This window comes from Anabrus simplex, chromosome 5, assembly GCF_040414725.1.
Source record: "Anabrus simplex isolate iqAnaSimp1 chromosome 5, ASM4041472v1, whole genome shotgun sequence".
NCBI lineage: Eukaryota > Metazoa > Arthropoda > Insecta > Orthoptera > Tettigoniidae > Anabrus > Anabrus simplex.
Window position 1 is genome coordinate 77,791,322 of NC_090269.1, and position 24,672 is coordinate 77,815,993.

The 24,672-nt window shown below is 39.2% G+C and overlaps 1 protein-coding gene across 1 annotated transcript in view; it reads right to left on the reverse strand.

Annotated features, from left to right (window-relative positions):
* LOC136874515 (small subunit processome component 20 homolog) overlaps nucleotides 1–24,672 on the reverse strand; it is a 278,038-nt gene that overhangs the window by 162,017 nt on the left and 91,349 nt on the right. The window contains exons 17-18 of the mRNA XM_068227773.1: nucleotides 20,579–20,835; nucleotides 13,214–13,511 (exon numbers count right to left, since the gene is read on the reverse strand). Of these exons, the coding sequence (XP_068083874.1) occupies nucleotides 13,214–13,511; nucleotides 20,579–20,835 (555 nt within the window). The remainder of the gene's footprint in view (nucleotides 1–13,213; nucleotides 13,512–20,578; nucleotides 20,836–24,672) is intronic.

Here is a 24,672-nt window from a genome sequence, read left to right on the forward strand (position 1 = left end):
TTGATGCCTGCTTGGCCATCAGATGATATAGATGTTGATTCCCATAGGGAATCTGAAATATTTGTCCTGAATGAGCAAATTTATAATACCAATATAAATGGTCTCTTAGTGCATTGGCACTGCCGGTGGCTCCAGTTAGCCTACGCAGTGGCCTCCACGGTATGCACTAGCCAGCGTATTGGTAAGTGTGCTAGGTACCAACTGATGAGCCCACCCTAGCACATGAGGGCGAAACGCTGGCAACCAAGAATGAGCTAGCTGGAAAATTTATAATGTCCGGACCATTTATATTGGTATTATAAATTTGCTCATTCAGGACAAATATTTCAGATTCCCTATGGGAATCAACATCTATATCACGAGTACTAACAAACGTTCAGCTTTAACTACAGAACTGCGCTGCAAGCACATGATGTTACGTCACCTCAAGGTTTCGTTGGAAACACCTGATGTTACGTCAACTCAAGATTGTAAACAAGATGTTGCTTGCATCTGTTTCATTTAAAATTTTATCTGGTTCCCTTGTCTGCGCCAAAAATATCTCAATGTTTTCACGTGTATTTAATTCAAATCCATAATTACCCTTAAAAATTAACTTCATGTCCTTTTCGATCCCTAAAAAGCTGTGGTTATTGTAAATGTGTTCCGCAAAAGCTGAATATTTGTTGTACTTTATTGCCTTGAAATGTTCTTGATATCTTTGATTTAAGGTTCGCCCAGTTCTTCCTATATAAAACATTTTACAATCGTCACAAGTGAGCCTGTATACTCCCGAATTGGTATATATATATCTTTTTTATTGACACCATGTATTGTGTTTTTAAGAAATTTTTAAGAAATTTCAACTAAAAACAGCTTTTCGAACCAGAAATAAAATATCAGAACATATATATAATGCACATGGTGTCAATAAAAAAGATATATATACCAATTCGGGAGTATAGAGGCTCACTTGTGATGACTGTAAAATGTTTTACACTGACTGACAGAGCAAATGCAACACCAAGAAGGAGTGGTCAGAACTTTATGCCAATTGCAGGGTAGACTGACGTCACTGAGGTATGCTCATGATGTGAAATGCGCCGCTGTGCTGCGCACGTAGCGAACGATAAATGGGACACGGCGTTGGCGAATGGCCCACTTCGTACCGTGATTTCTCAGCCGACAGTCATTGTAGAACGTGTTGTCGTGTGCCACAGGACACGTGTATAGCTAAGAATGCCAGGCCGCCGTCAACGGAGGCATTTCCAGCAGACAGACGACTTTACGAGGGGTATGGTGATCGGGCTGAGAAGGGCAAGTTGGTCGCTTCGTCAAATCGCAGCCGATACCCATAGGGATGTGTCCACGGTGCAGCGCCTGTGGCGAAGATGGTTCGCGCAGGGACATGTGGCACGTGCGAGGGGTCCAGGCGCAGCCCGAGTGACGTCAGCACGCGAGGATCGGCGCATCCGCCGCCAAGCGGTGGCAGCCCCGCACGCCACGTCAACCGCCATTCTTCAGCATGTGCAAGACACCCTGGCTGTTCCAATATCGACCAGAACAATTTCCCGTCGATTGGTTGAAGGAGGCCTGCACTCCCGGCGTCCGCTCTTCTGAGACTACCATTGACTCCACAGCATAGACGTGCACGCCTGGCATGGTGCCGGGCTAGAGCGACTTGGATGAGGGAATGGTGGAACGTCGTGTTCTCCGATGAGTCACGCTTCTGTTCTGTCAGTGATAGTCACCGCAGACGAGTGTGGCGTCGGCGTGGAGAAAGGTCAAATCCGGCAGTAACTGTGGAGCGCCCTACCGCTAGACAACGCGGCATCATGGTTTGGGGCGCTATTGCGTATGATTCCACGTCACCTCTAGTGCGTATTCAAGGCACGTTAAATGCCCACCGCTACCTGCAGCATGTGCTGCGGCCGGTGGCACTCCCGTACCTTCAGGGGCTGCCCAATGCTCTGTTTCAGCAGGATAATGCCCGCCCACACACTGCTCGCATCTCCCAACAGGCTCTACGAGGTGTACAGATGCTTCCGTGGCCAGCGTACTCTCCGGATCTCTCACCAATCGAACACGTGTGGGATCTCATTGGACGCCGTTTGCAAACTCTGCCCCAGCCTCGTACGGACGACCAACTGTGGCAAATGGTTGACAGAGAATGGAGAACCATCCCTCAGGACACCATCCGCACTCTTATTGACTCTGTACCTCGACGTGTTTCTGCGTGCATCGCCGCTCGCGGTGGTCCTTCATCCTACTGAATCGATGCCGTGCGCATTGTGTAACCTGCATATCGGTTTGAAATAAACATCAATTATTCTTCCGTGCCGACTCTGTTTTTTCCCCAACTTTCATCCCTTTCGAACCACTCCTCCTTGGTGTTGCATTTGCTCTGTCAGTCAGTGTATATAGGAAGAACTGGGTGAACCTTAAATCAAAGATATCAAGAACATTTCAAGGCAATAAAGTACAACAAATATTCAGCTTTTGCGGAACACATTTACAATAACCACAGCTGTTTAGGGATCGAAAAGACATGAAGTTAATTTTTAAGGGTAATTTTGGATTTGAATTAAATACACATGAAAACATTGAGATATTTTTGGCGCAGACAAGGGAACCAAGTAAAATTTTAAATGAAACAGTCGCAAGCAACATCTTGTTTACAATTTTGAGTTGACGTAACATCAGGCGTTTCCAACAAAACCTTGAGGTGACGTAACATCATGTGCTTGCAGCGCAGTTCCGTAGTTAAAGCTGAACGTTTGTTAGTACTCGACCAACAGCCTGAGCACGAGGAAAAGCCAGCCTTTCCTATGGTATGTCCATACCTTTTACAACAACATTGTAAGTTTATATGTATTAATTTTATAATTTTACACTTGTTTTCTTTTTCTTATTTTTACAGTTGATGTCAACAGGGCTACAATTTAAACTCATTTTAACTCATTTTGATGACACACTTATGTGAAATTAAATTTAAACTTTAACACTGATGATGGACCTTAGTGTCCGAAAACCGGTTATGTTTTAATAAAGTGTGTGCTGATACAACTGTATGTAATCAATAATAATAATAATAAAATAACTACATCAGCACTGTCAAGAAATGGCTTTAATATTTTATAATGATTAATATTGGATGTAAACTAGGAGGATTAAAATAGTTTTTGTACAATTTTGTAAGAAGTTCAACCATCAATATGGATTCAACAATGAGATTCATAGTCTGTAATGGTGTGATGTAAAACAAATAATAAATAAACAATACAGTTCAACCCATTTTAATCAATAGGTTATTCTTTTCAGTATGTACAAACATACTAACCAAGTCCCACTGTTACTGCTTAACTCCTTCAACTCGCACGTCAACCTTAGATCAACAGTCGCCATTCATTACTATGAATTATGTGTTGAGCATAGGTCATGTATCTCTTCTGTCAATTATGTTTTAATTTCTATGTTATTGAATGGGTGCTTCTTATACTTGCTGGGAACTGCAGGAACCAAGTCCAGATAACTCTCCTTTAAATGGGGTGATCAAATATTTTATTTACAGAGCTATGCAGTGTAAATGCACAATAAAAACCACTCTAATGAAAATTGCAGTGCCTGGTTTGACAGGATGAAATATTATCAATTTAAGCTTATTTTAATTAAGCTAGAAAGCAATAGTATTTTTTAGGTAAGTGATGAAATTGACATTTCAAGAAGTGATCTTCATAATATTGGTGACAACAATACAAGTGATGATGCAGATGGTGGTTGTATGCTGTTTCACCCTCTTCTTCACCCAGGACTTAAGATTTGAAAAGTACCACACCTCCAAAAGAGTGGCAAAAAATTGTTGTGAATGTTTTTTATATCTCTGTGTACCGTACATTACTTCTGCATTTTCAACCTGTATAAATACCATAAGGAATATATAACAGATTTTATTGTATGATAAATAACTGACTGAAATAACTTCAACTTGAGAGAAGTTCAGGCAAGTGAAATATTCCAGAGAATAGAGTAAAGGGTTAAATTTAAAACCTTAGAAAACTGTCATCAACAGGCTTATATTTCAAAAGCAAGTAAATTGCAACTTAACGTGCCTGGTAGTGGTATCTGTGCTGGTGAACATAGTTGAAATTATGATAATTGGTACTAGAACTGAGGAGAAGATTATGACTTACATGCGCCATATCTATTTTCAACAACAAGTTCATATGATATTAATTTCATCTATCCACATTGATGAGTCTACAATTCATCAGATATAAGAATGGGATGTCACCACCTAATCAATACATTCTAACCATGTTTTTGAAAGAAATTAGAATTTCATCACTCAATCAAAAATTTCTCAAATACAACATTCAATGAGACAGATCTCAATATATTGAGCCGGGGACAAAACACAATTGGACAGATGCATCATCATTCAACTACCTTACTGCAATAATTATGGGGAGGGGGAATACATATATAATGTATTGATTAGGTGGTAACATCTCATCCTCATATCTAGTGAAACAACAAGTTCATATTCTTTAAATCACTATAACAATGATATAACAATTTTACAATATGAAATTTAAGTTTTTAAAATTCAGATTAGCCATAAGGTATTGATAAGGAGGATACTATTCAACAATAAATAATTGTTATAGTGATTTAAAGAATATTAGTTTAGCTGTCAATATGGAAACATGAAATTTATATTTTGTGGTGCACTCACTTTTTTCTTTTCTGCCACACGGGACATTTTATTATTTGTAGGCCACATGAAGTTCTCAAACTGAACAAACATTGCATGATCAACAGGGCAAATGCCACTTAACTTACACTCATATGCTCTACCTATAATCAGAATAATGGGTCAAAATGTTTATTAATAACCATGATAATGCCTAACTAAGGAACAGATAAGAAATATTACAGACAATAACTCATCAATTAACATTAAAATGGAGGATTCTAACATCGAATTCACTGCACACATGTAGAAAACCTACAATATTAACCTAAACAACTGATGAGTAAATTTAACACGAGCAATTTAGATGATATACAATAAAGTTAACTGGAAAACAAGAGGAGAAAGAGATAAGGTACAGTAAAACGTCCTCAAATGAAGTGGAAACTTATCCGCTATAGAATATTTTCTCGGTCCCGGCGAAGCTTACAGCGTTAAAAATTTTCTTACTTTTGTATAATGCAGAATCTCCTTAATGTGGAAGCGGAAACAAAAATGAAGGAATTTTTAAAATCTACTTGTACAATGCAGAAAATATTAGGAACTGATGTAGTCCTATGTACAATATTTGTGCATTTCTGGTGCTGGTATGATCAGTGTCATTCTTTGGACAAACTGACACAGGTGTTTGTAGAGAGGGATAATACAGGTGATGGAACAAATGAAGTGCTTAAAAACACATCAGCAATATTCAGCTTATATCAAGCAAGAAACATTCCCTGCGAACCAGAAAATTCATTTGAAGTGATGAACAACTTATGACACACAGCCAGAAAATTTCATTTGAAATGATGAACAACTTATGACACACCACATTTTTGAATCAGCAACAGACCTTCTAGAAGTGGGAAAGGCCGAGAAAGAGGAGGCGACGGAAGAAGGAGACGAGTAAGAAGATGAAGATCAAAACAAAATCCGAACCCAAAAACAGTCCAAAAGTGCTTTTGTGACATAAAGCAATTTGCCATTACATCTAACTCTTCCACTTGAAACGTGCTTACAAAGAAGACGAAACAAGTTTCTTTGTTTGATCTGCGGAAGAAAGCTTACTGTTGAGAAGTACTGCAAAGGGTTGTGATGGAAATAAGTTTACAGAGTGTATGTCCAGTGTTCTGAAATAGTATAATGCACAGGCCCACCGGCAAAGACCGACACGCAGCCAAAACCCGAAACACCACGTTAAGGTCAGCAAAGATTTAACAATCAAATCAGGTAAAGCACAAGGAGACAAAAGAAAGGCCAGGAAGCGCGCTCACGTACCCACCAAACAATAGTAACAAAATAGATGTTACTCACCTCAAGAAGCAACGGCATGACACATCAAACAGTTGAAAATTAAACCGGGTATCAGAAGTCATTTTACCAGAGTTTTGTTGAAGTAAGATAGTATTTATTAGTTAAAAGAAAAAACAGCAAATAGAAATTGGAAAACGTCCACGACGTAAGATTGAAAATATAACATTTAAGATGAAATAGAATTAATAACTAGAAAAATAATCTAATCGTACGCTAAGGTTATTAAGGGGGCCCCATGAACTAGAACTAATGAAAATATTATTAGTATAAAACGAACAAACATCAGTTAAAACGCCAAGTCACATGAACTACCTAGTTCAATCAAAGGCAGTCCTCACCGGGAGACCATTAACTTAATCCACTTAAAAACACAACACGTAGGGAGAAGTTAAAATTAACAAAAGAATCAGAATAACATATTACACGGATGCAAGAGAAGGGGGACATACAATAAATTAAAGGAAACTCAAGAAATTAAGTCCAGAAGGACGAACCAGGAAGCAAGGTTATCCACCTTCAACAATCAACAACAACATCCGTTGCCATGCCGACGGACCCACGCCAAAACATCGCAAAATCAAATCCCACCGGAATCAAAGGCAGAAATAAAAATCAAATTTAGGTCAAAGGACCAAAGGGAAGGAAAATAAGTAGGAAGCCCGGAAAACAATCGAATAAGTTCACTGCCCCTTGATTAGAGCTAAGTAGTTCAAAATCAGTCACATTACCATGAAATTAACAGCGTCGTTAAAATTAGTTTAGTATCGTATTCAATTCTCTTATAAAACAATTTAGATTGAAATTTACTAGTCCTTCACCAAAACATTACAAGGATCCAGTGCCAATAATAGTATTTGATAAATCCAATCCGCACTGCAATATATTTCATACCAAGTTGTTTTTTTTTTGTTTTTTTTGTTTTTTAAGAGAGTGATCGCTTTTACGCACACAATTTCTAGACACATCACCTCTTCCGTGCGATTTATTTCCTTTTTACTTCGGTTCCCCAATTTCGAAAGATCAGAAGTTTGAAAGGACGCCGGTCACCATTTTATCTTCATGTTTTCCAAAAGAAGTTTAATAAACAAAGATACATACAGTTTGTGGACGTTCCCCAGGTGAAATAAAAAGCAGCAAATTCCGAGGGCTGATAGGTGAGCCCTCTCACCCGTAAATCTTCAGCCGTAGTCCATCACGTTTTTTGGAAGATACTTAAGTACCAAGTAGCCACTCGACACACGATACATCTTCTCCCAGTCACTATAGAAAAATGGCCACCTTCTTAATGCAACAAAGGCCTCGCTGAGGCAGTAAACTCCCATTGGCCAGTGGGCGGAGCGACGTAGTACCAAGTTTCCGACTAGATGTCAGCTTGTATAAGGAACAGATACTCACGCCATCTCGGAGTCAAAGAGAGTATTAGAACTAGAAGTAGTTAGGGAGATCGACGACAGGAATTCAAGGTAAATTAAGGTGGAAAAATACCAATTTCTACGAGCATAGCACCAGGTCCAAAAGCGTTAGGAAGGAGAAGGTGAAAGCAAATGACACCTCGGTGTCAGCCTCCTCCCCCGAAGCTTCGCTTATCTAGTACATATCTTCGCCACTGTGGTCAGAAGTAAACTAAATTTTTTTGTCACAGTCCAAATCGAAACGACCACAAGTACCAGTCCAAGAAGTAAAATTCAATCAGTCAGAATAATCTCAGGAGGTGGATTGAAGCTTAGTCCCACTTTAAATCCCGTTCAACACCATTACTCATGATCAACACGGAGTTCAGCATTTTTCTCCACTTTCGGCCTTCCGGAAAACCTTCTTTTAAAAATTATACACCACAGTTTCAGTTTTTTTTTTTTTTTTTGAAGGGAATGAAAGACCACAAGTTCCAAGAAGTACACTACACATATAGTTTTGAATCAAGTGACATCTTCAAACTTAGTTAGTTCACAATAGGTTATGATTTTGATTGTAATTCCATTCACGGTGATAATGACACGCGGCGGGTATTACCAACCTTAAAGCACATGAAAGTTTATACACAATGCAGCCATAGGTTTTCCTTCCAATAATTAAGCTTGAACTAGCAATCACTCTCTCCTGTACATTCCACTTTTCAACTCAAAATTACTATATCATAGTTAATACCAGTACACTGTTTCTAGGATTTAAGAATTGCAGCATCTTACATCCTTCGAAATCAAGATAAAACTCCCTACCACACGAAGATATCCCAAACAAACCGGCACGATAATATAGTGTTGTGATAGTGCCAAAATGATATACTGTGTATCATTCTGTATGTATTTAATAAAGTGCAGTAATAATAGTAATGAGCAAATAAGTGTACTACAGTACTACGCACATCAACCTGGAAAGCATAATGTATAGGCAGACACAGGTAAGCTCTAAGTAATATTTTAAATTACTGTTTTACAGCCAAAAAAAAAAACATTGTTTTATGTAATGCGGAAACCTGTCTAATTAGGAAAATATTTCGGTCCCTTGCGATTCCGCTTTGAGCAAGTTTTACTGTGCAATGAAAATTAATAAAATTAATAATGACACAAGCATTTTTTTTTTAAAAACTATAATCCAGAGCTACTATCCAGCCATGAAAATAAAGTAAATGGATCAAGACAAAATCTCAATTTCCAAAATGCCTGATGAAAAATGAACTTTCATTACTTGACCAACATTTCATACAAGGGCCACTAGTTAAGAATGAAACATGGATCACAATGTTGAAAACAGAAATAAAAATCACAATTATTAGAGATACTAATCCCTGCCATAAACTTGTCTCCTGCCATGCCCAGATCACAATCAGCTCCATACCATTTAAAATGACCCACAAATAATTGTATTCACGCTGTATGAAATGGTAGTTTAGGGGAAGGCCTAAAATTTAATTCTCAAATATTTGTTATTAGTGGTCGTATCTTAATGAAAATTGGTACCTAAAGTCGGGGAATAAGTCGCTACAATCTAGGCTATAAGTAATTGTATTCACGCTGAGGAAAATGGTAGTTTAGAGGAAGGCCTAAAATTTAATTCTCAAATATTTATGTTATTCGTAGTCCTATCCTAATGAAAATTGATATTCAAAGTCGGGGAATAAGTCGCTATAATCTAGACCATAAATAATTGTATTCACACTGAATGAAATAGTAGTTTAGGGGAAAGCCTAAAATTTAATTTTCAAATATTAATGTTATTGGCGTATCAATAAATATTACATAACTAAAGTTATAGTATCAAATTTCCGATCATTTATGTCTTATACATTGTTACCGACTATGAACACAGAGATATTAATGAATTTTGATTTTTGTTACTAAGTCCACATCAGCGCCGACTCACAAAAACATGGGTAAGCAGAATTTAATGGAAATCGGTATGTAAAGTCGGAGATAAGGAACTACACTCTACGCTATAAATAATTTTATAAGACGTCCTAATATCACAGAGTCGAAAGAAAACTAAATGTGAAGGCCTACAATATAGAAAGCTCATAACATTGATTCACAATAACATTACATTGAGCACTCTTTGTTGTGATGTGCTTTGTGTCTTCTGTTGCAACTCCCGATAGATAGTATTACCGCTGCGTACCGAGTATTATTTTTATTCGCTTTACGTCGCACCGACGCAGATAGGTCTTACGATGACGGTGGGATAGGAAAGGGCCAGGAGTGTGAAGGAAGCGGCCTTGGCCTTAAATAATTTACAGCCCCAGCATTTGCCTGGTGTGGAAATGGGAAACCAAGGAATACCATCTTTAGGGCTGTCGACAGTGGATTTCGAATCCACTGTCTCCTGGATGCAAGCTCACAGCTGCGTGCTCCTAACCACACGGCCAACTTGCCCGGTCGTACCGAATGTAACAGTCAGCCTGAATATTGACGGGAAGTAGCTGGGGAGTTAGATAACTTTCTTCTTTAACATGCCACACCTCTGGTTCACATTTTTTCTGATACCACTGGTACGTAACACAGTGGATCGTAATAGCATTCGAGCTATTCAATCCCTACTCTGAGGCACTGATTGGAATGAGCAGTTGATATATTTCACGGAACAATAGCACAGGAGTGTTTACGGCAGTCTGCGACCTGGTCATTCCAGCTCTGAAACCTTAGACTGTTAGATCGGCTCCATAGTACTCTTTGTTAAAAGTGAGAAAATTGTGCTGTTTTTCCTTTGATCGAGTATTTTATATGATAACATTGCTTTTAATCCTTACATTCCTACTGACGTTTTTCTAATGACCTATCTTGACTTTAGTTAGGAAATCCACAAAATCAGTCTTTCTGAGAATCCCGTAGCGAAGCACGGGTACACCAGCTAGTATGGAGATAAAGTGAGAAATTATGAAATCTGTTTTGGTAAGTGGAATTGTAATCCACTTTTCTCAATTGCTCTCATAAAGCTGAGTTCATTCTTTTCCAACACACATCAGGAATTGCATTCTCTAAAGAAGAGTCAGGAACTGAACCCAGGTCTAGAGAGTAGGAAACCAACACATTAATCTCAAGACTACAACAGCAGTAATGGAAATACAAAATATGTTCAGTTAAAAGTATGAAAATTGATGCAATTAGTCTGTGTTTAAGAGTGCATGTCAGAGGTCAGCATTCGTAGATTTATAGTAAAGTCCTTCCCAAGGTAAAATATTCAGCACTTCAGCCTGTCTTAAAATCCACAGCAATTAAAAGGATATTATCCCTTCCCTGCTTTCATCCTACAGTCAACCGACAGAAGCCACACGACATATTCCACCAGTTATTCATGCCTTATTATGCTTATATTCAATGAGAACTGATTAACATTCTTGAAGCAATTACATTTACCAATCACTAATAGGCAGTGTCCAGCTCCTTGGCTAAATGGTCATCTTAATGGGCTTCGCTTCAATGGGCCCGAGGTTCGATTACTGGCCGGATCGAGGATTTTAGTCTTACATGGTTAATTCCCTTGGGTCAGAGACTGGTTGATTGTCCCAACAACCTTGCAATTCATACACCACACAACACTATACTCCCCCACACTAACACGTAGATTCCCATGTACGACAGATGCCACCCAGCCTCGTCGGAAGGTTTGCCTTACAAGGGATGCACCAGGCTAGCAATAGCCACAAGAAATCACGTATTACCGTAATTGCTTTCATATAACTCACACTTTTTTCACAAAAAATAAGTGCAAACATTTTCAGTGCGTGATAAATGTGGGGATTTGTGTGCAAAAGATCGTATTCCCCCCCCCCAAAAAAAGAAAAATTTGCATTAGGCTATTGAAACAAGACAACTGGCATACTTACCCTAGTCACTGTCAGTCTCCGAGCTATTCTCGATGCATCATTCTGGTCACCATCACATTCTGCACCATCCTGACTTCCGTCCAATGCATTTCCGATGCCCGTCTTCAAGAAACTCTTCACAATAACATCTGTCGACACCATAACCCATTAATGCATAACCCTATCACACGAGTTCAACTCACAGCCTCTTTATTTTGCCTCCTGGCATCAGCTCATGCTCCCCTCCTACCATCCATTCGCCTTACAATTTACGTATGTTGTCCTTGAAGGGCTTGTTGATGGAAACATATAAGGGCTGTAGAAAATGTGCGAGTCCACCAGGAATTACAACGAGATCAGTTTTCATTTCCTGAAGACGTTTCTTTGTGTATTCCACCAAGTGTTCCGCAGAAACTGTCCCAAACTAACATTGCTGGGCGTCGAAGCAGTGCCCCTGGCCATGCTCTCCACACCGTATGGACCCGGTCCTGGATACGAGCTGTATCCGTCCATCCTTTCTCTTGAACCCATTCATGAATGCTTTGGGAAACTTCGCTTTAGGCACTGTTTTTCTTTTGGAAATAATGTACCGTGGCAATTTTCTTCCGTCTGCAGTTATTGCTAGCATGACAGTGCAATGCTGTTTTTCGCACCCAGTTGTACGCACAAGCACACTAGATTCTCCCTTCTTGTTGATGGTGGTGTTGCATAGCATGTCGAAGTTTATCGGGGTTTGATCTGCACTGCCAATTTCAGATAAGAGGTAATTGTTATTGCTATCACATGGCGATGAAAACCTATGATTTTGTTGCTGAAATTGCTTGGCATTCTCTGGCAGAGAGATGTTCACTTTCTCAGACACAATCCCTTTCGTGTCCTGAATCTACGGATCCAACTCCAGCTCACTTTCAGATCCGAACAGCTCATTCCTCCTTTAATCGCTAGTTTGCGCGCTTTGAAATGTAGCATCTTGTGCAAGATACTGAAGCCATCATTTTGCAACTCTGTAACATAATGAAAAAACTCATCTTCCAGCTCAGGAAACTTACCACGTTTTGGCGCTCTGAACGCTTTACGTGTTCGGTTGGTGGTTTCTAGCGCAGCTTTCTGTTTATGCCAGTAGCGAATATTAAACTCAGTCACACTGAATTCCTAACCGGCAGCTCTGTCACTATGTTCTTGAGCATATTTTATCACTTTGAGTTTAAACCCAGCCGTATAACTCCAACGTTTCTCCATAACTTAAAGATCAACCTGCACAAGAAAACTTAACTGAGAAACAACAATGAAACGTGAAGACAGAATACTGCTACTTGTTGACATTACAACAGATGGACGATACCTAATACTGTAATCACTTGACTGCCTGGACAGGGAAACACTCCTAGTTCACGTGATCAGCTCTGCTGGACAGCGATAAACATATTGACAAAGACGGAAGAGTGAGAGGGACAGCTGAGTGTGACTGACTGGCAAGGAATGCAGCCTTGTGGCGAGGGTTTGCGAGTTACGTATTTTTGTTACAACAGCTAGCCTCAACTGTTCTGCAGGTAGAAAGAACCGCAGCTTCTTCTTGTACTGTCATGTCAAAGTACCGTAAGAGCAACTGGTACTGTTCCGATATTCAATGTAGGCATGTTTACGGAATACCCAAACTTTATTTTGTGTATGTACCCTATGTCTTTAAGACAATGTCAGAAATTAATGCGAGTTATGTGCGGGGACTTTTTTCCTGCAATTTCAAATGTTAAAAATGGGGTGCGAGATACACGCAGTGGCGAGTTATATGTGAGCAAATACGGTATTATGGCTACTGAAATTATGTATTCAACTTCTTTTAACAATAGAAATAACCAAATGTAGAAAATCATCCAGACATTGTTGATTACCTTAGGTACTTGTCAGGGTCGGGGATTTTACTGAGCAGGTTAGCCAGTGTGGATAAGAGGTGCATCACAGTATCCTCTGCAGCTCCAGCATTCTTCACCAACATGGGCACCAACAGCTGCAGCAGAGTGTCACTGACAGAGCTGTCAGAAGCCAGCTCCGAAACCCTGGAGAGTATGACCAAATCTCGCTGACCAAGACCCTTGTTGCGTGATGAACCCAACTTCCGTTTCAAACGTTCCAAGATGGTTGGTACATGTGGCAAGAGAATGCAACTACCATAGTTGAGTTCTTCAATCACTAGAACAAAGACATCATTCTCAGTTCTCAGTTACAAACACAAGATCTTAATGCTTGCAAAACAAGGAGGAGGAGGCGGAGGAGGAGGAGGAGGAGGAGGAGGAGGAGGAGGAGGAGGAGGAGGAGGAGGAGAAGAAGAAGAAGAAGAAGAAGAAGAAGAAGAAGAACGATGATGTTTTGGGTTCTGACGTCACGCTAACCACTTTTATGGTTTTCATAGACACTGAGGTGCCGAAATTTCTTCCTGTGGGAGTTCTTTTATGTACTGGTGAATCTACCGACATAGGGCTGACGTATTTGAGCACCTTCAAGTACCACCAGACCGAGTCAGGTTCGAATCTGCCAACCTGGGCTCAGAAAGCCCAAGCCTTAACCATCTGAGCCATTCAGCCCAGCAGAAGCTCTTCAATTTCTGCAGATTTTAAGAGTCACTGGAGTTTCAGAACTCTGTCTGCAGTGTGTTGGAAGCCACCACATGGAGTAGTCACATTTATCCGTTTGCCCTCGACACTGAATTCATTTTTTTTCTTTTAAACAAAGAACTTCCACACAGAAATATTGTTTTAATAAACATCCACCGGTTCAATTCTGTACAGCTAATTTAGTTATAAAAATAGTCAATTTAACCTCAATTAAGACATGTTTCGGTCTTTGTATGGACTATTTCAGTTAACATCAACAGTAAAACATAAAATTAAAAGAGTTCAAAGACATTTAATCAAAAATAAAACACACATATCAATTTTTAAAATCTTATAAAATGATTGCTGTTTTTCTCTCAAGATAAAAAGCATATAATTCCTTTGATGCTCTTTAAAAAGAATAAACAAAACGCAAGGACAGTAAAATTAAAAATTATACACATGGATGGGTTTAGAACATCTTTTAAATTTCTTCCTGACTAGCATTTAAAAGAGGATAAAAACTTTTGCTTATGGTGTTCACTACAAAGCAGTAAAACCACTGGAGAAGAATTGAAGCTAAAATGTTTATTATGGCTAAATGTAACCATCATTATGTAATACTACTCTTTGTTCTTCAATATGGAATGTTTTTTGAAATCATTGTTTAAAACCCAAAAATCTATAAAAGCGATCTGAAAAACTGGAGAAAAAAAAAAAAAAAAAGAGGAATGGAAACAACAGACCATGCATAAAACGAGGTGAATAAATGAATTAATTTAACTGTTCACTGAATTATCCTCCTGTCTCAAAGCATACAGGCACACACCCGAGTGTTGTTGGCATCTGCATGAGTGCGAACACTTGATCGCCTCGAGACAATTCCATCAGAGGGGAGTGGAGTAGAGGGGGAGGGAGTGATATGTGTGGGAACATCGCGCATTAATACGTCTATCGTAAACAACAAGTTTCATCGAGTTGATTGTGCTTTAATACATCTCTCAATAAGTGAACTGAAATATTAGCCGCCCGCTCCAATGTCAAATCCCACTCGACAAAAACGCAACTTGTACTTTCAGCACTCCTATGTCGACTATGCTGTGTTTTATTGCAGAGCCATCTAACAGAACTCACAAGAATACCTTTCCTGGTTTATGATAGTCTGCAAGAATTCTAAGGACATAGTAACTCTCCTTCTTTAATGTTTACTAGAATTTGTTACATCATGGTTTGCTTGTAAACAAGTCTGCACCTTCACCTTTTATGAACCTTCTCTCACGACAGTGTAAGTCATTTTGATAATCTAACTACTGACTTCGATAATTTATTAGAACAAAATATAAGTGTGCAGGTAAAAGGAGTGAGTGTATAGTGAGACAGAAAGTGATAATGATCAAAAAGTACCACACAATGAAAAATTTAGGTTGTAAATATCTCATATAATATAATCATATTTTGTGTAAGGTTGTTTTATGAAGTTCACTTCCCATAGCTGTCCATGCTACAGGAATGAAGCAGGAATTGAGCGAAAAGCATTGTATATGAACAATGGAGTTCAGAAGTTAACACATGGGTGACGGGCCCCGAGAAATCTCGTAGTACGCTCGCCAGTGGTAGGTGACGGGCCCCAAGAAATCTCAGTTTTATTCACGACATTGTTTTCGATCTTCCTGTGACATCTCTTGACCATATATTGAACTATTTCGAACTTGCACATTGAGTAGAATAAATCGTAGATGTATATCTGCCACTTTTCTTTCATTCACGGCCTCTTTTATTCTTTGATTGAGTTTCGAAACGTCGACTTTCTTTCTGCCGGTTCAGTCAATGACAAGATGGAGCGCCCGCAGAATACGGTGTTAGCTGACGACGATAAGAATTATATGCCGATGATCGTTCAAATGGATATAGTGATAATTAGTGGAAACTGAATGTGAGAGTGATAGTGGAAGTGATATTCAAGCCTCTACACGCCGTAATTTACCTAGTGTGCTTATTTATTCAAGTGACTCAGATGACGACAACGATGTAAACATTAATGATGTGTTGTTGAATTAACACGCATTTGCTTGCTTATCTTAGATATGTTGAAGTACTACTAGGAGCATTGGTTGAGTACTCATACCAACTTTAAAGATAAAATCTTGACTGGTTTAATATTTACGTACATTTTAATAATCAAGTGCACCCTAGTATGCTTAGTAGAAAGATGTCCAGTCCACAGGTTATGTGACAAGCTCAAGCATCCGGTCAGCAATGTGTTAAGAACTTCATGTTTTATGTGTATCGACATGTATTCAGGAGAATAGGTATGAGGTTATTCCCCTTTCAATGCATTGCAACCGGTCCCTTAAATTGTGAAATAGTCTAAAATTCTCTTTGTCATTTTACTTGTAGTGTATTGAAAGGTGGATAATCTCATACCTTTTCTCCTAATGGTGCTCATACAACAGGCAAGAGATACCATGAATGTATAATCACCTGCGGCCCCTACCCTCAAGGGGTTATTTGAGTATATACATTATTAGAAGATAGCAGTGTATGAGAATGTGGAAAATATTGTATCCTTTTGTGTTTTCACGTTTGTCCTTGTCTCCTCTTTCCGTTGCTCCCTCTTCGAATGTTGACCTGTCATTGTGTATCTTATGTTTTTCTGCTTCTCTCTCTCTCTCTTTCTGTATACTGTATAACTTGATATTCCAAACAAAATCTACCCCAGCAAGCACTATGGTCATGTTTTCATATTCCCTACCTCAGAAATAACATGTTTGCACACCAGCATAACTATTTCAAAGAAATATAGAATACCACAAATATACATTTTTAATAACTGCCTGGAATATTACATTATGGTGCTTCCATGGCTGAGATATTTCAACTAGCCTTTTATTGCTGCAACCCAGGTTAAAATCACTGTGATTAGTTATAAAAATTTGTGATGAACAAAATAAAGGCAGGACAAGTTTAATCCACGATCATCCATTTCTCTTGTCAATACTATTTCAATTACATTCCACAAAACACCCAGAGGGTGCGACAGGCTTCACAAGCCTGGGATGTGGTACAGTACTGTTCATAAATGATCAAGAATCTGCAACAATGAAACTCCTATTCACCAGGATAATAAAAATACTTTCTTCAGTCTAATGCCATGCAAGCCACAATGGAAAACACCACAGAAACTCATATCTGCTCAGTTCAATTGAAGGAACATTTGGAGAAAAATATGCACTGAAGCATTCTCTAGTGCTAATGTCAGCATTAGAGACCCCACCGCGAAACCAACTGGTTCCAATATGGACCACCAATTGGAAAAAGTGCCTCTTTTTCACATCAGTCGGGCTGGCTAGAATCCCCATAACAAACATGGTGATATTTGCAGCTCCATGACGTTAATAAACATTTGTAAATGTTGTTGGTCCCTTCGTATTACATGTAGATACTTCTGGTAATAACAGTACAATTCCAACAAGTTGCAATTAGTGGTGTGGTCTGAACCTCGCAACCCAACTGCACCTCCATGCAGTAAAAGTTTTAAATATCTGCAGCCATACTCAGAAATCATTTGTATGAATTGCACAGCAATCATCAACAATTTTATTTGTACTAATATGAATCCTAGTACAGTAGAAATCCGTTATAGCGAGAATTCATAACAGCAAACAATTTACTCGCTATAACCGATTGTCGTTATATCCGATTTTTTAATAAAAGTTGGAAAACCCTCCATGCACATTAAAATTGGTATGAAACGGCAAATCAGTTTGTTCAAAACTTGTGTTTCCGCAGAGGATATCCACACTGCGGCTTACTTGTTTGTTATTTTTCGAAATCCGATACTACGTGAAAGTGTATGTTTAATTTCATTCTGAAAAAAATATACTACCATATTTTTCCAAATCCAAGATGAACCCCACTTTTTCCTTCAAAATTTAAATCAAGCTCAAAAAGTACTTGGTTGTACAGTAGGCCTATGCATTTTTAGACGCCGAACATTGACTTTGGTCATGCCATACTTTTTTTTTTTCGCCTGCACAATTATTCTTTATTTCCGCGGGTTTAAGGACCATTAACTTGAAATTGGCATCATAATACCGAAGAGAACCCGTTGAAAATTTGCCGGTAATACCTATTCCATGCGGCTCTACAATACGACAATCCATCAGGAAATTATTCTTGCTGTCTATAAAACTGTTACTTTTACTCAGCGTCAGATATAACCGGCTACCACTACACACACGTCTCGCTTGCCGGGTTCGGGCAAATTATTTAGCCGCTAGCGATGTATAGGCCTAATCGCGGACGTTGAAAGTCAACGAACGAGTTTATTGCACCATGGTATGGCCATCCCGCCCTTGCGTTTTTCGTGCACATACCTCACAATTTCATCTTTGACTTCTTTAAAGCGTCCTTGTTGCGGACCACTGAATGTATGTTTTGTACAGTATGGTACTTTTTTTTTTTAGCTCTTTGTCCTCACGCTAACGCCAAATATTGGCTTTAGTGAGGCCTATTCCGTATTTTCTTGTGGCTGCACAATTATTCTACATTTCCGAGTGTTTAATAACCATTAACTTAAAATTGGCATCATAATATCGACTAGAACCAGTTGAAAATTTGCCGGCAATACCCTTTCCACGTATCTTTACAATATGACTATCCATCACGAAAATATTCCTGCTGTCTATAAAACTTAATTCTACTAAGCGTCAAGTACAACAGACGCATTATAACTCTGCCACTGAGTAGCCATAACCTTTCTAAGAATTCGAAGGGTTGTATGTTTTGATGCCATTCTGCAGATCTGAGAAACGTTTTTGTATAGCGTAATAAAACGCCATTCTCTCTTCACTATTTCCTGAGATCCAGTGACGTTACACATAGGCACTGTACAACAGGTTGTCGCAGCTAGCGATGTATAGTAAACAAGCGGGCGTTTATTGTCAACGCGTTCTGTGCGCGTGTGAAAAGAAGCAGCGTGGTTACCGCGGTAGTTGCCATTGGTATCCATTAACTTACTGTTAGGCTGCGAATGCAACAACCCTTTTGAGTTTTTGCATGAGATTCTGAGGAAAAAAAAGTCTTGGATTCAGAGAAATACGGTATCACACCAGAGGTTTCTGTGGCAAACACCTCAGCTTTCTTCTTCAAACAGCGTCACCTAACCTAACCGTATATGTACAGTATCATGAAAACATATTTGAAACGCATGTAGAGAAATGATAACCACCTCGCGAAAAATTTACATGTAAATAGCCTTTCCGAAATTTAACTAGACGCGAGAAGATATGAAATATCTTCTGAAATCAGTGATGTACTCTGCCACACCTTGAGGTGTATCACATTCTTACTTAATTTCCGTATATGCCGGTAACATTAAAATTAAGATATCGTTTACTTCAGTCTTTATTTTTAATGAGTTAACAACTGCTATCGGCCACGTTATTTACGCATTTATTACGAAAACGTGTTATCCTCTTTCATTTCGAATTTTCTTTAGAGAACAGCAGTCGCCTCTGAATGTCAACGAGAGAGCTCGCAAATGCACAAAGTGAGAAAACTAGACCATACCGAAGATGATCGATCGCATTTTGTTGCAAACATTTCAGTTCAAACTTCAAGCGCCAGTAGAGAAGTGATAACCTTCTCGCTATAAATTTTCATAACAGCCTTTCCATAATTTAACCAGATGCAACAAAATATAAACTAACCTCTAAAATCAATTAAGCACTATGCCATATCTCGAGGTGTATCCCATTCTTACTTAATTGCAGTATTTAGCCTCAAAATTAAGCAGTCGTTTAGTAAGCCTTAATTTTTAACGAGTTAACAACCGTTATCAGACACGTTATTTACGCATTTATTACGAAAATATGTTCTCTTTCATTTCAAATTTCCTTTACGGAACAGCTGTCGGCTGGTATTACTAATCGACTCCGATATCACCTTCGAATGTCGACGAGAAACCTCGCTAGTGCACATAGCGAGGAAACGATGCAGAAGGTAATCGATCGCATGCAATATTATCACTTTGGTGCATATATATCGGTAACGGAAAATATCGCGTGCGCTTAATCGCTCGTAATAATGGATGCACCAGTGATAGGGCTCTCGCTGTAACCGAAGGACAATACACAGTTTAATATAGGAATTTTGAAGGGACCGAAAAAAATCGTCGCTGTAACGGAGTTCTCGTTATATACCGTACTCGCTATATCGGACTTCTACTGTACTACTTTTTTAAACAAATCTCTTTTTAGTCAATTACCCAAATACCCATGAAACCACCAATGCCTTGCCCCAGTGTGACACAGGGCTCATCAGTTGGATTGCCACACCTCTCAATGAAGGCTTGCAGTGGTGTCCCAATGGCGCACCAGCTGCCATAATGAGGCGAGGAGTTGGCAGTTTCACGACTGAAGCAGCCTAAAGAGCTTGAATAGTTAAATAATATTTACAAGCAGTGAAATTAAATGCAAACCTACTTTGTGTCAGGTTAGACAAATGGGAAAAAAAAAAAATTTATCTCACAAGTGAAGGTAAAACAATCTGAAGATTTTCAAGAAAAGCCAGACATCTTCCCTCTAAACAATAAGTAATTAGTATTTAAAGACAAGAACTGAACTGCAGTCAGTGCAGTCCTAATAATAGTAATATTCAATATACCTGAGAGATTCTCCACTTCAGTAGTGTGAACAGGCAGTTCACAAGTGATTTCTAGGGGTGGACCACAGTCTTTATCTTCTTCATTGTCACCTTCCCCAGTCTTATAGTCCTCTGTGGTCACAAGCCTCTCCACCATGTCCATGATAGCATTGATCACAGAGGGTTCGGTTTTGTCTGCAATCAGCAGCTTCATAATGTATGGCAGAGGAGTTAAACTGCTGTTCTCCTCTGCATGTTTGGCCAGCAGAATGAAATACCTAGCACAAGAGTTAACCATCTTAGTACTACACACACTGATGAGATGCTACAAAATCAATGATATATCATTCTCAGCTGCTTTTTTTTTTATTTTACATTAACAAATGCTAATGTACCATCCAAAAGAGAAAAATCAGAAGAATTTTCCAACATCTATATAAAAAATAAAATTAAAAAATACAATTTTACCTATACACTTCAAATTTTGCCTCATAATTTGTTTGTATCTCAAATTACATATATAAAAAATGAAAGTGAGTTTGGTTCACTTCATTTATGACTGTTTGTTTGAACACAACAGGAACAAAAGCTTGACAAAATTTCTTGATACTCTGTATTTAATAATGTTATTGGTTTTTATGCCCTACAAACTACTTTTACAGTTTTTGGAGATGCCAAGATGCCTGAATTTTGTCCCGCAGAAATTCTCTTACATGCCAGTAAATCTACCGACAAGAGGCTAACGTATTTGAGCAACTTCAAATACCTTCGGACTGAGCCAGGATCGAACATACCAAGTTGTGCGTCAGAAGGCCAGCACCTCAACCGACTGAGCCACTCAGCCCGGCAAAATCTATATTAAGTGGACCAAAACAGGAAATGTCAAATTTGTCCATTAATACTACCAAACCAAACCCCATGGCGCAACAGCCTTGAAGGGCCTTGGCCTACCAAGCGACTGCTGCTCAGCCCAAAGGCCTGCAGATTTTGAAGTGTCGTGTGATCAGCACAACGAATCCACTTGGCCGTTATTCTTGGTTGTCTAGACAGAGGCTGCCATCTCACAGTCAGATGGCTCCTCAATTGTAATCAGGTAGGCCGAGTGAACCTTGAACCAGCCCTCAGATCCAAGTAAAAATCCCCGACCTGGCCGGGAATCAAACCCGGGGCAAACGAGTAAGAGGCAGGCACGCTACCCTTAAACTGCAGGGCCAGCTTGTCCATTAATACTGGCTGTAGCAAAAAATTGTACATGATAAAAGTTGTGCATAATACTGTTTCAATCTTTTAAGTTCATATGTCTTACCATACGAGGAATAGTAATGAAGATATTTGTGACTGTTTCATTTTTCACAAAATGCCAAATATCGATTCCATCTAAAGCCTGAAAATAAGAAAGTTTTCTTTCTTTCTTTCTTTCTTTCTTTTTCTTTCTTCTTTTTTTTTTTTTTTTTTTTTTTTTTTTTTAGTGATGATCCTGCCTGGTTGCATGGTCCGCTGCATAGAACAACTGTCTCCATTTAGTTCTAACTTGGGCAGCATCTGGATGGACATTAACGCTCGAGGTCTTTATGTAGTGTGTTGGCTCAATTTTGGTCAGATCATCCCTTTGGTCTTATGCCGACGACCTCTAGGTTACTAATATAATTGGTCCGTTATTGGACATTATAAATTTCCCAGCTAACTCATTCCTGTTGCCAGCGTTTCGCCCCAGTGTGCCAATTTGGGCTCATCAGTTCATCAGCACACCTACCAAGATGCATGTCAAGTGCATAGCGTGGAGGCCATTGTGCAGGCTACTTAGAGCCACCACCAGTGCCATTGCACTATGAGAAACTTCGTCTTTTTTTCCAAATATCTCAGGTTCCCTATGGGAATCATTTTCTGCATCATCTGATGGCCTAGCGAGAATCAATTTTTGAAAAAGAGACAAAGTCTCTCATAGTACATTGGCACTGCCGGTGGCTCTAAGTAGCCTATGCAGTGGCCTCACGGTATGCACACGTCATGCGTCTTGGCAGGTGTGCTAGTGACCAAATTAAATGAAATAGCTTATGACTTTTAGTGCCGGGAGTGTCCGAGGACTTGTTCGGCTCGCCAGGTGCAGGTCTTTTGATTTGAAGCCCGTAGGCGAACTGCATGTCATGATGAGGATGAAATGATGATGAAGACGACACATACACCCAGCCCCCGTGCCAGCGAAATTAACCAATGATGGTTAAAGTTCCCGAACAGGAATCGAACCCAGGACCCCTGTGACCAAAGGCCAGCACGCTAACCGCTTAGCCATGGAGCCAGACAGTGACCAAATGATGAGCGCAAATTGGCACGTTGGGGCAAAAATGCTGGCACTAGGAATGACTTAGCTGGAAAACTTACAATGTCCAATAATGGACCAATTATATTGGTATTAAACTTTGCCTCGTGATTATTTTAAGAGAGAGAGAGTGTATGCGCGTGCTAATTGGCATAGCTGTGCCGAAACACATACCGTTTTTTTTTAATTCTAATCATAAAAATCTTCCATCACAAGATGTTGGTGCAACATGCCATCTACTGCGTAGATATAGCAAAGGATAATGCAATGAAGATTCCAGTGTCACGGGTAAAATATCTGTATAAATAAAATCGTAACAACCGTGCGTCTGTATAATGATTATTTTGGCAAAACTTTCTTACAGTTTGCCTGTTTCAGGTGTAATAATGACAATCTAAATATTTTTTTAAAGGTTTGTTGTCTGTCTGTCTGTCTGTCTGTCTGTCTGTCTGTCTGTCTGTCTGTCTGTCTGTCTGTCTGTCTGTCTGTCTGTCTGTCTGTCTGAGTTCATATAACTGAAAAACTGCTGGATGTATTTCAACCAAATTACATATTCAGAATCCATCTGTCCTTGGGTAGGTTTTAGGGTTAATATTACCATATTTTCTTGCATAATTAACGCACTTGCATAATTTACGCATCCCAATACTTTTGGGTCCAAAGTGGAGAAAAAGAAATGTTCACGCACTTCTTCAAAGATCCATCACGCAGCTTCAGATGTGTTTTGAAATAAAGGTGTCAACTACTCGAGTAGCAGCCTTCCTATTGCAAAAGAGGACATTCCAAACACAGGGCAACGTGCTGTTATTAGCATCAGCCCAGAAGTGACTAGTGACGCTCTATTCCAGTCTGATACAAAAATATTTTACAAGTGTTTCGGGTACGGGACATGCGTTTTCTGTGATCTCAAAATTGTTCGTTAGTCCACAGTGAGCAAGTATTCTAGTATTACTGCATCATATAAACTCGCGGTGATTAGTTCCGCCGAAACATATGGGAATAGGGCTGCGGTCACAAGTATTCAGTGTCCAAATGCAACGTGCATTACCATGGTAACAGAGAAGTGCACTTCAAACGACCAACAAGTCTCGCAAAGCATTTCGCGGACCAAAAAGCAGCAAGTTTCTGCAAGTAGAGGAGGACCTGTTTAAATATATGATTTTGTTATGCTACGTTGGATGTCCCGTTTCTCACGAAATGCTTTATTTTAAAGAACAAGAAATAGCCGCTGCACATGGAATCAGTGTCTTGGATTTGAAGGTTAGCCACAGCTGGATGATTAATTTTATGAAGAGAAATGGACTTTCTTTTCGACGAAGAACGACATTATAATACAAATATAAATGGTCCCTTATTGGACAACATTATGCCAAGAATGACGAATTATTTCAACCAAAAAGTACTTGATTGTCATTGATTTATGATTGAGAAGTGAAAAGTGAAGGAATATTTGATCTCCCAAATAGGAACCACAGGTTAGACGCCAATTAGTTTCCATATACCACAAAGTTGAACAATCGATAAGAAAGGGATATCGAGTGTTATCGTACACGCAATCAGAAGCAAAAAACAATGATGTACTGCAATGCTCGCTGTAACAGCTGATGGCAGAAAGCTTGCACCTTACGTTGTTCTAAAACGAAAAAAAAAAATGCCTAAAGTATAATTTCCACGAGGGATCTGTGTTCGGGTCCAAGAAAAATGGTGGATGGACACATCACTCGTACAAGATTGGATACAAACGGTTCGGGAAATCTAGCAGGGTCCCTCCTTCGATGCCCAGTGTTAGTTGATGTTC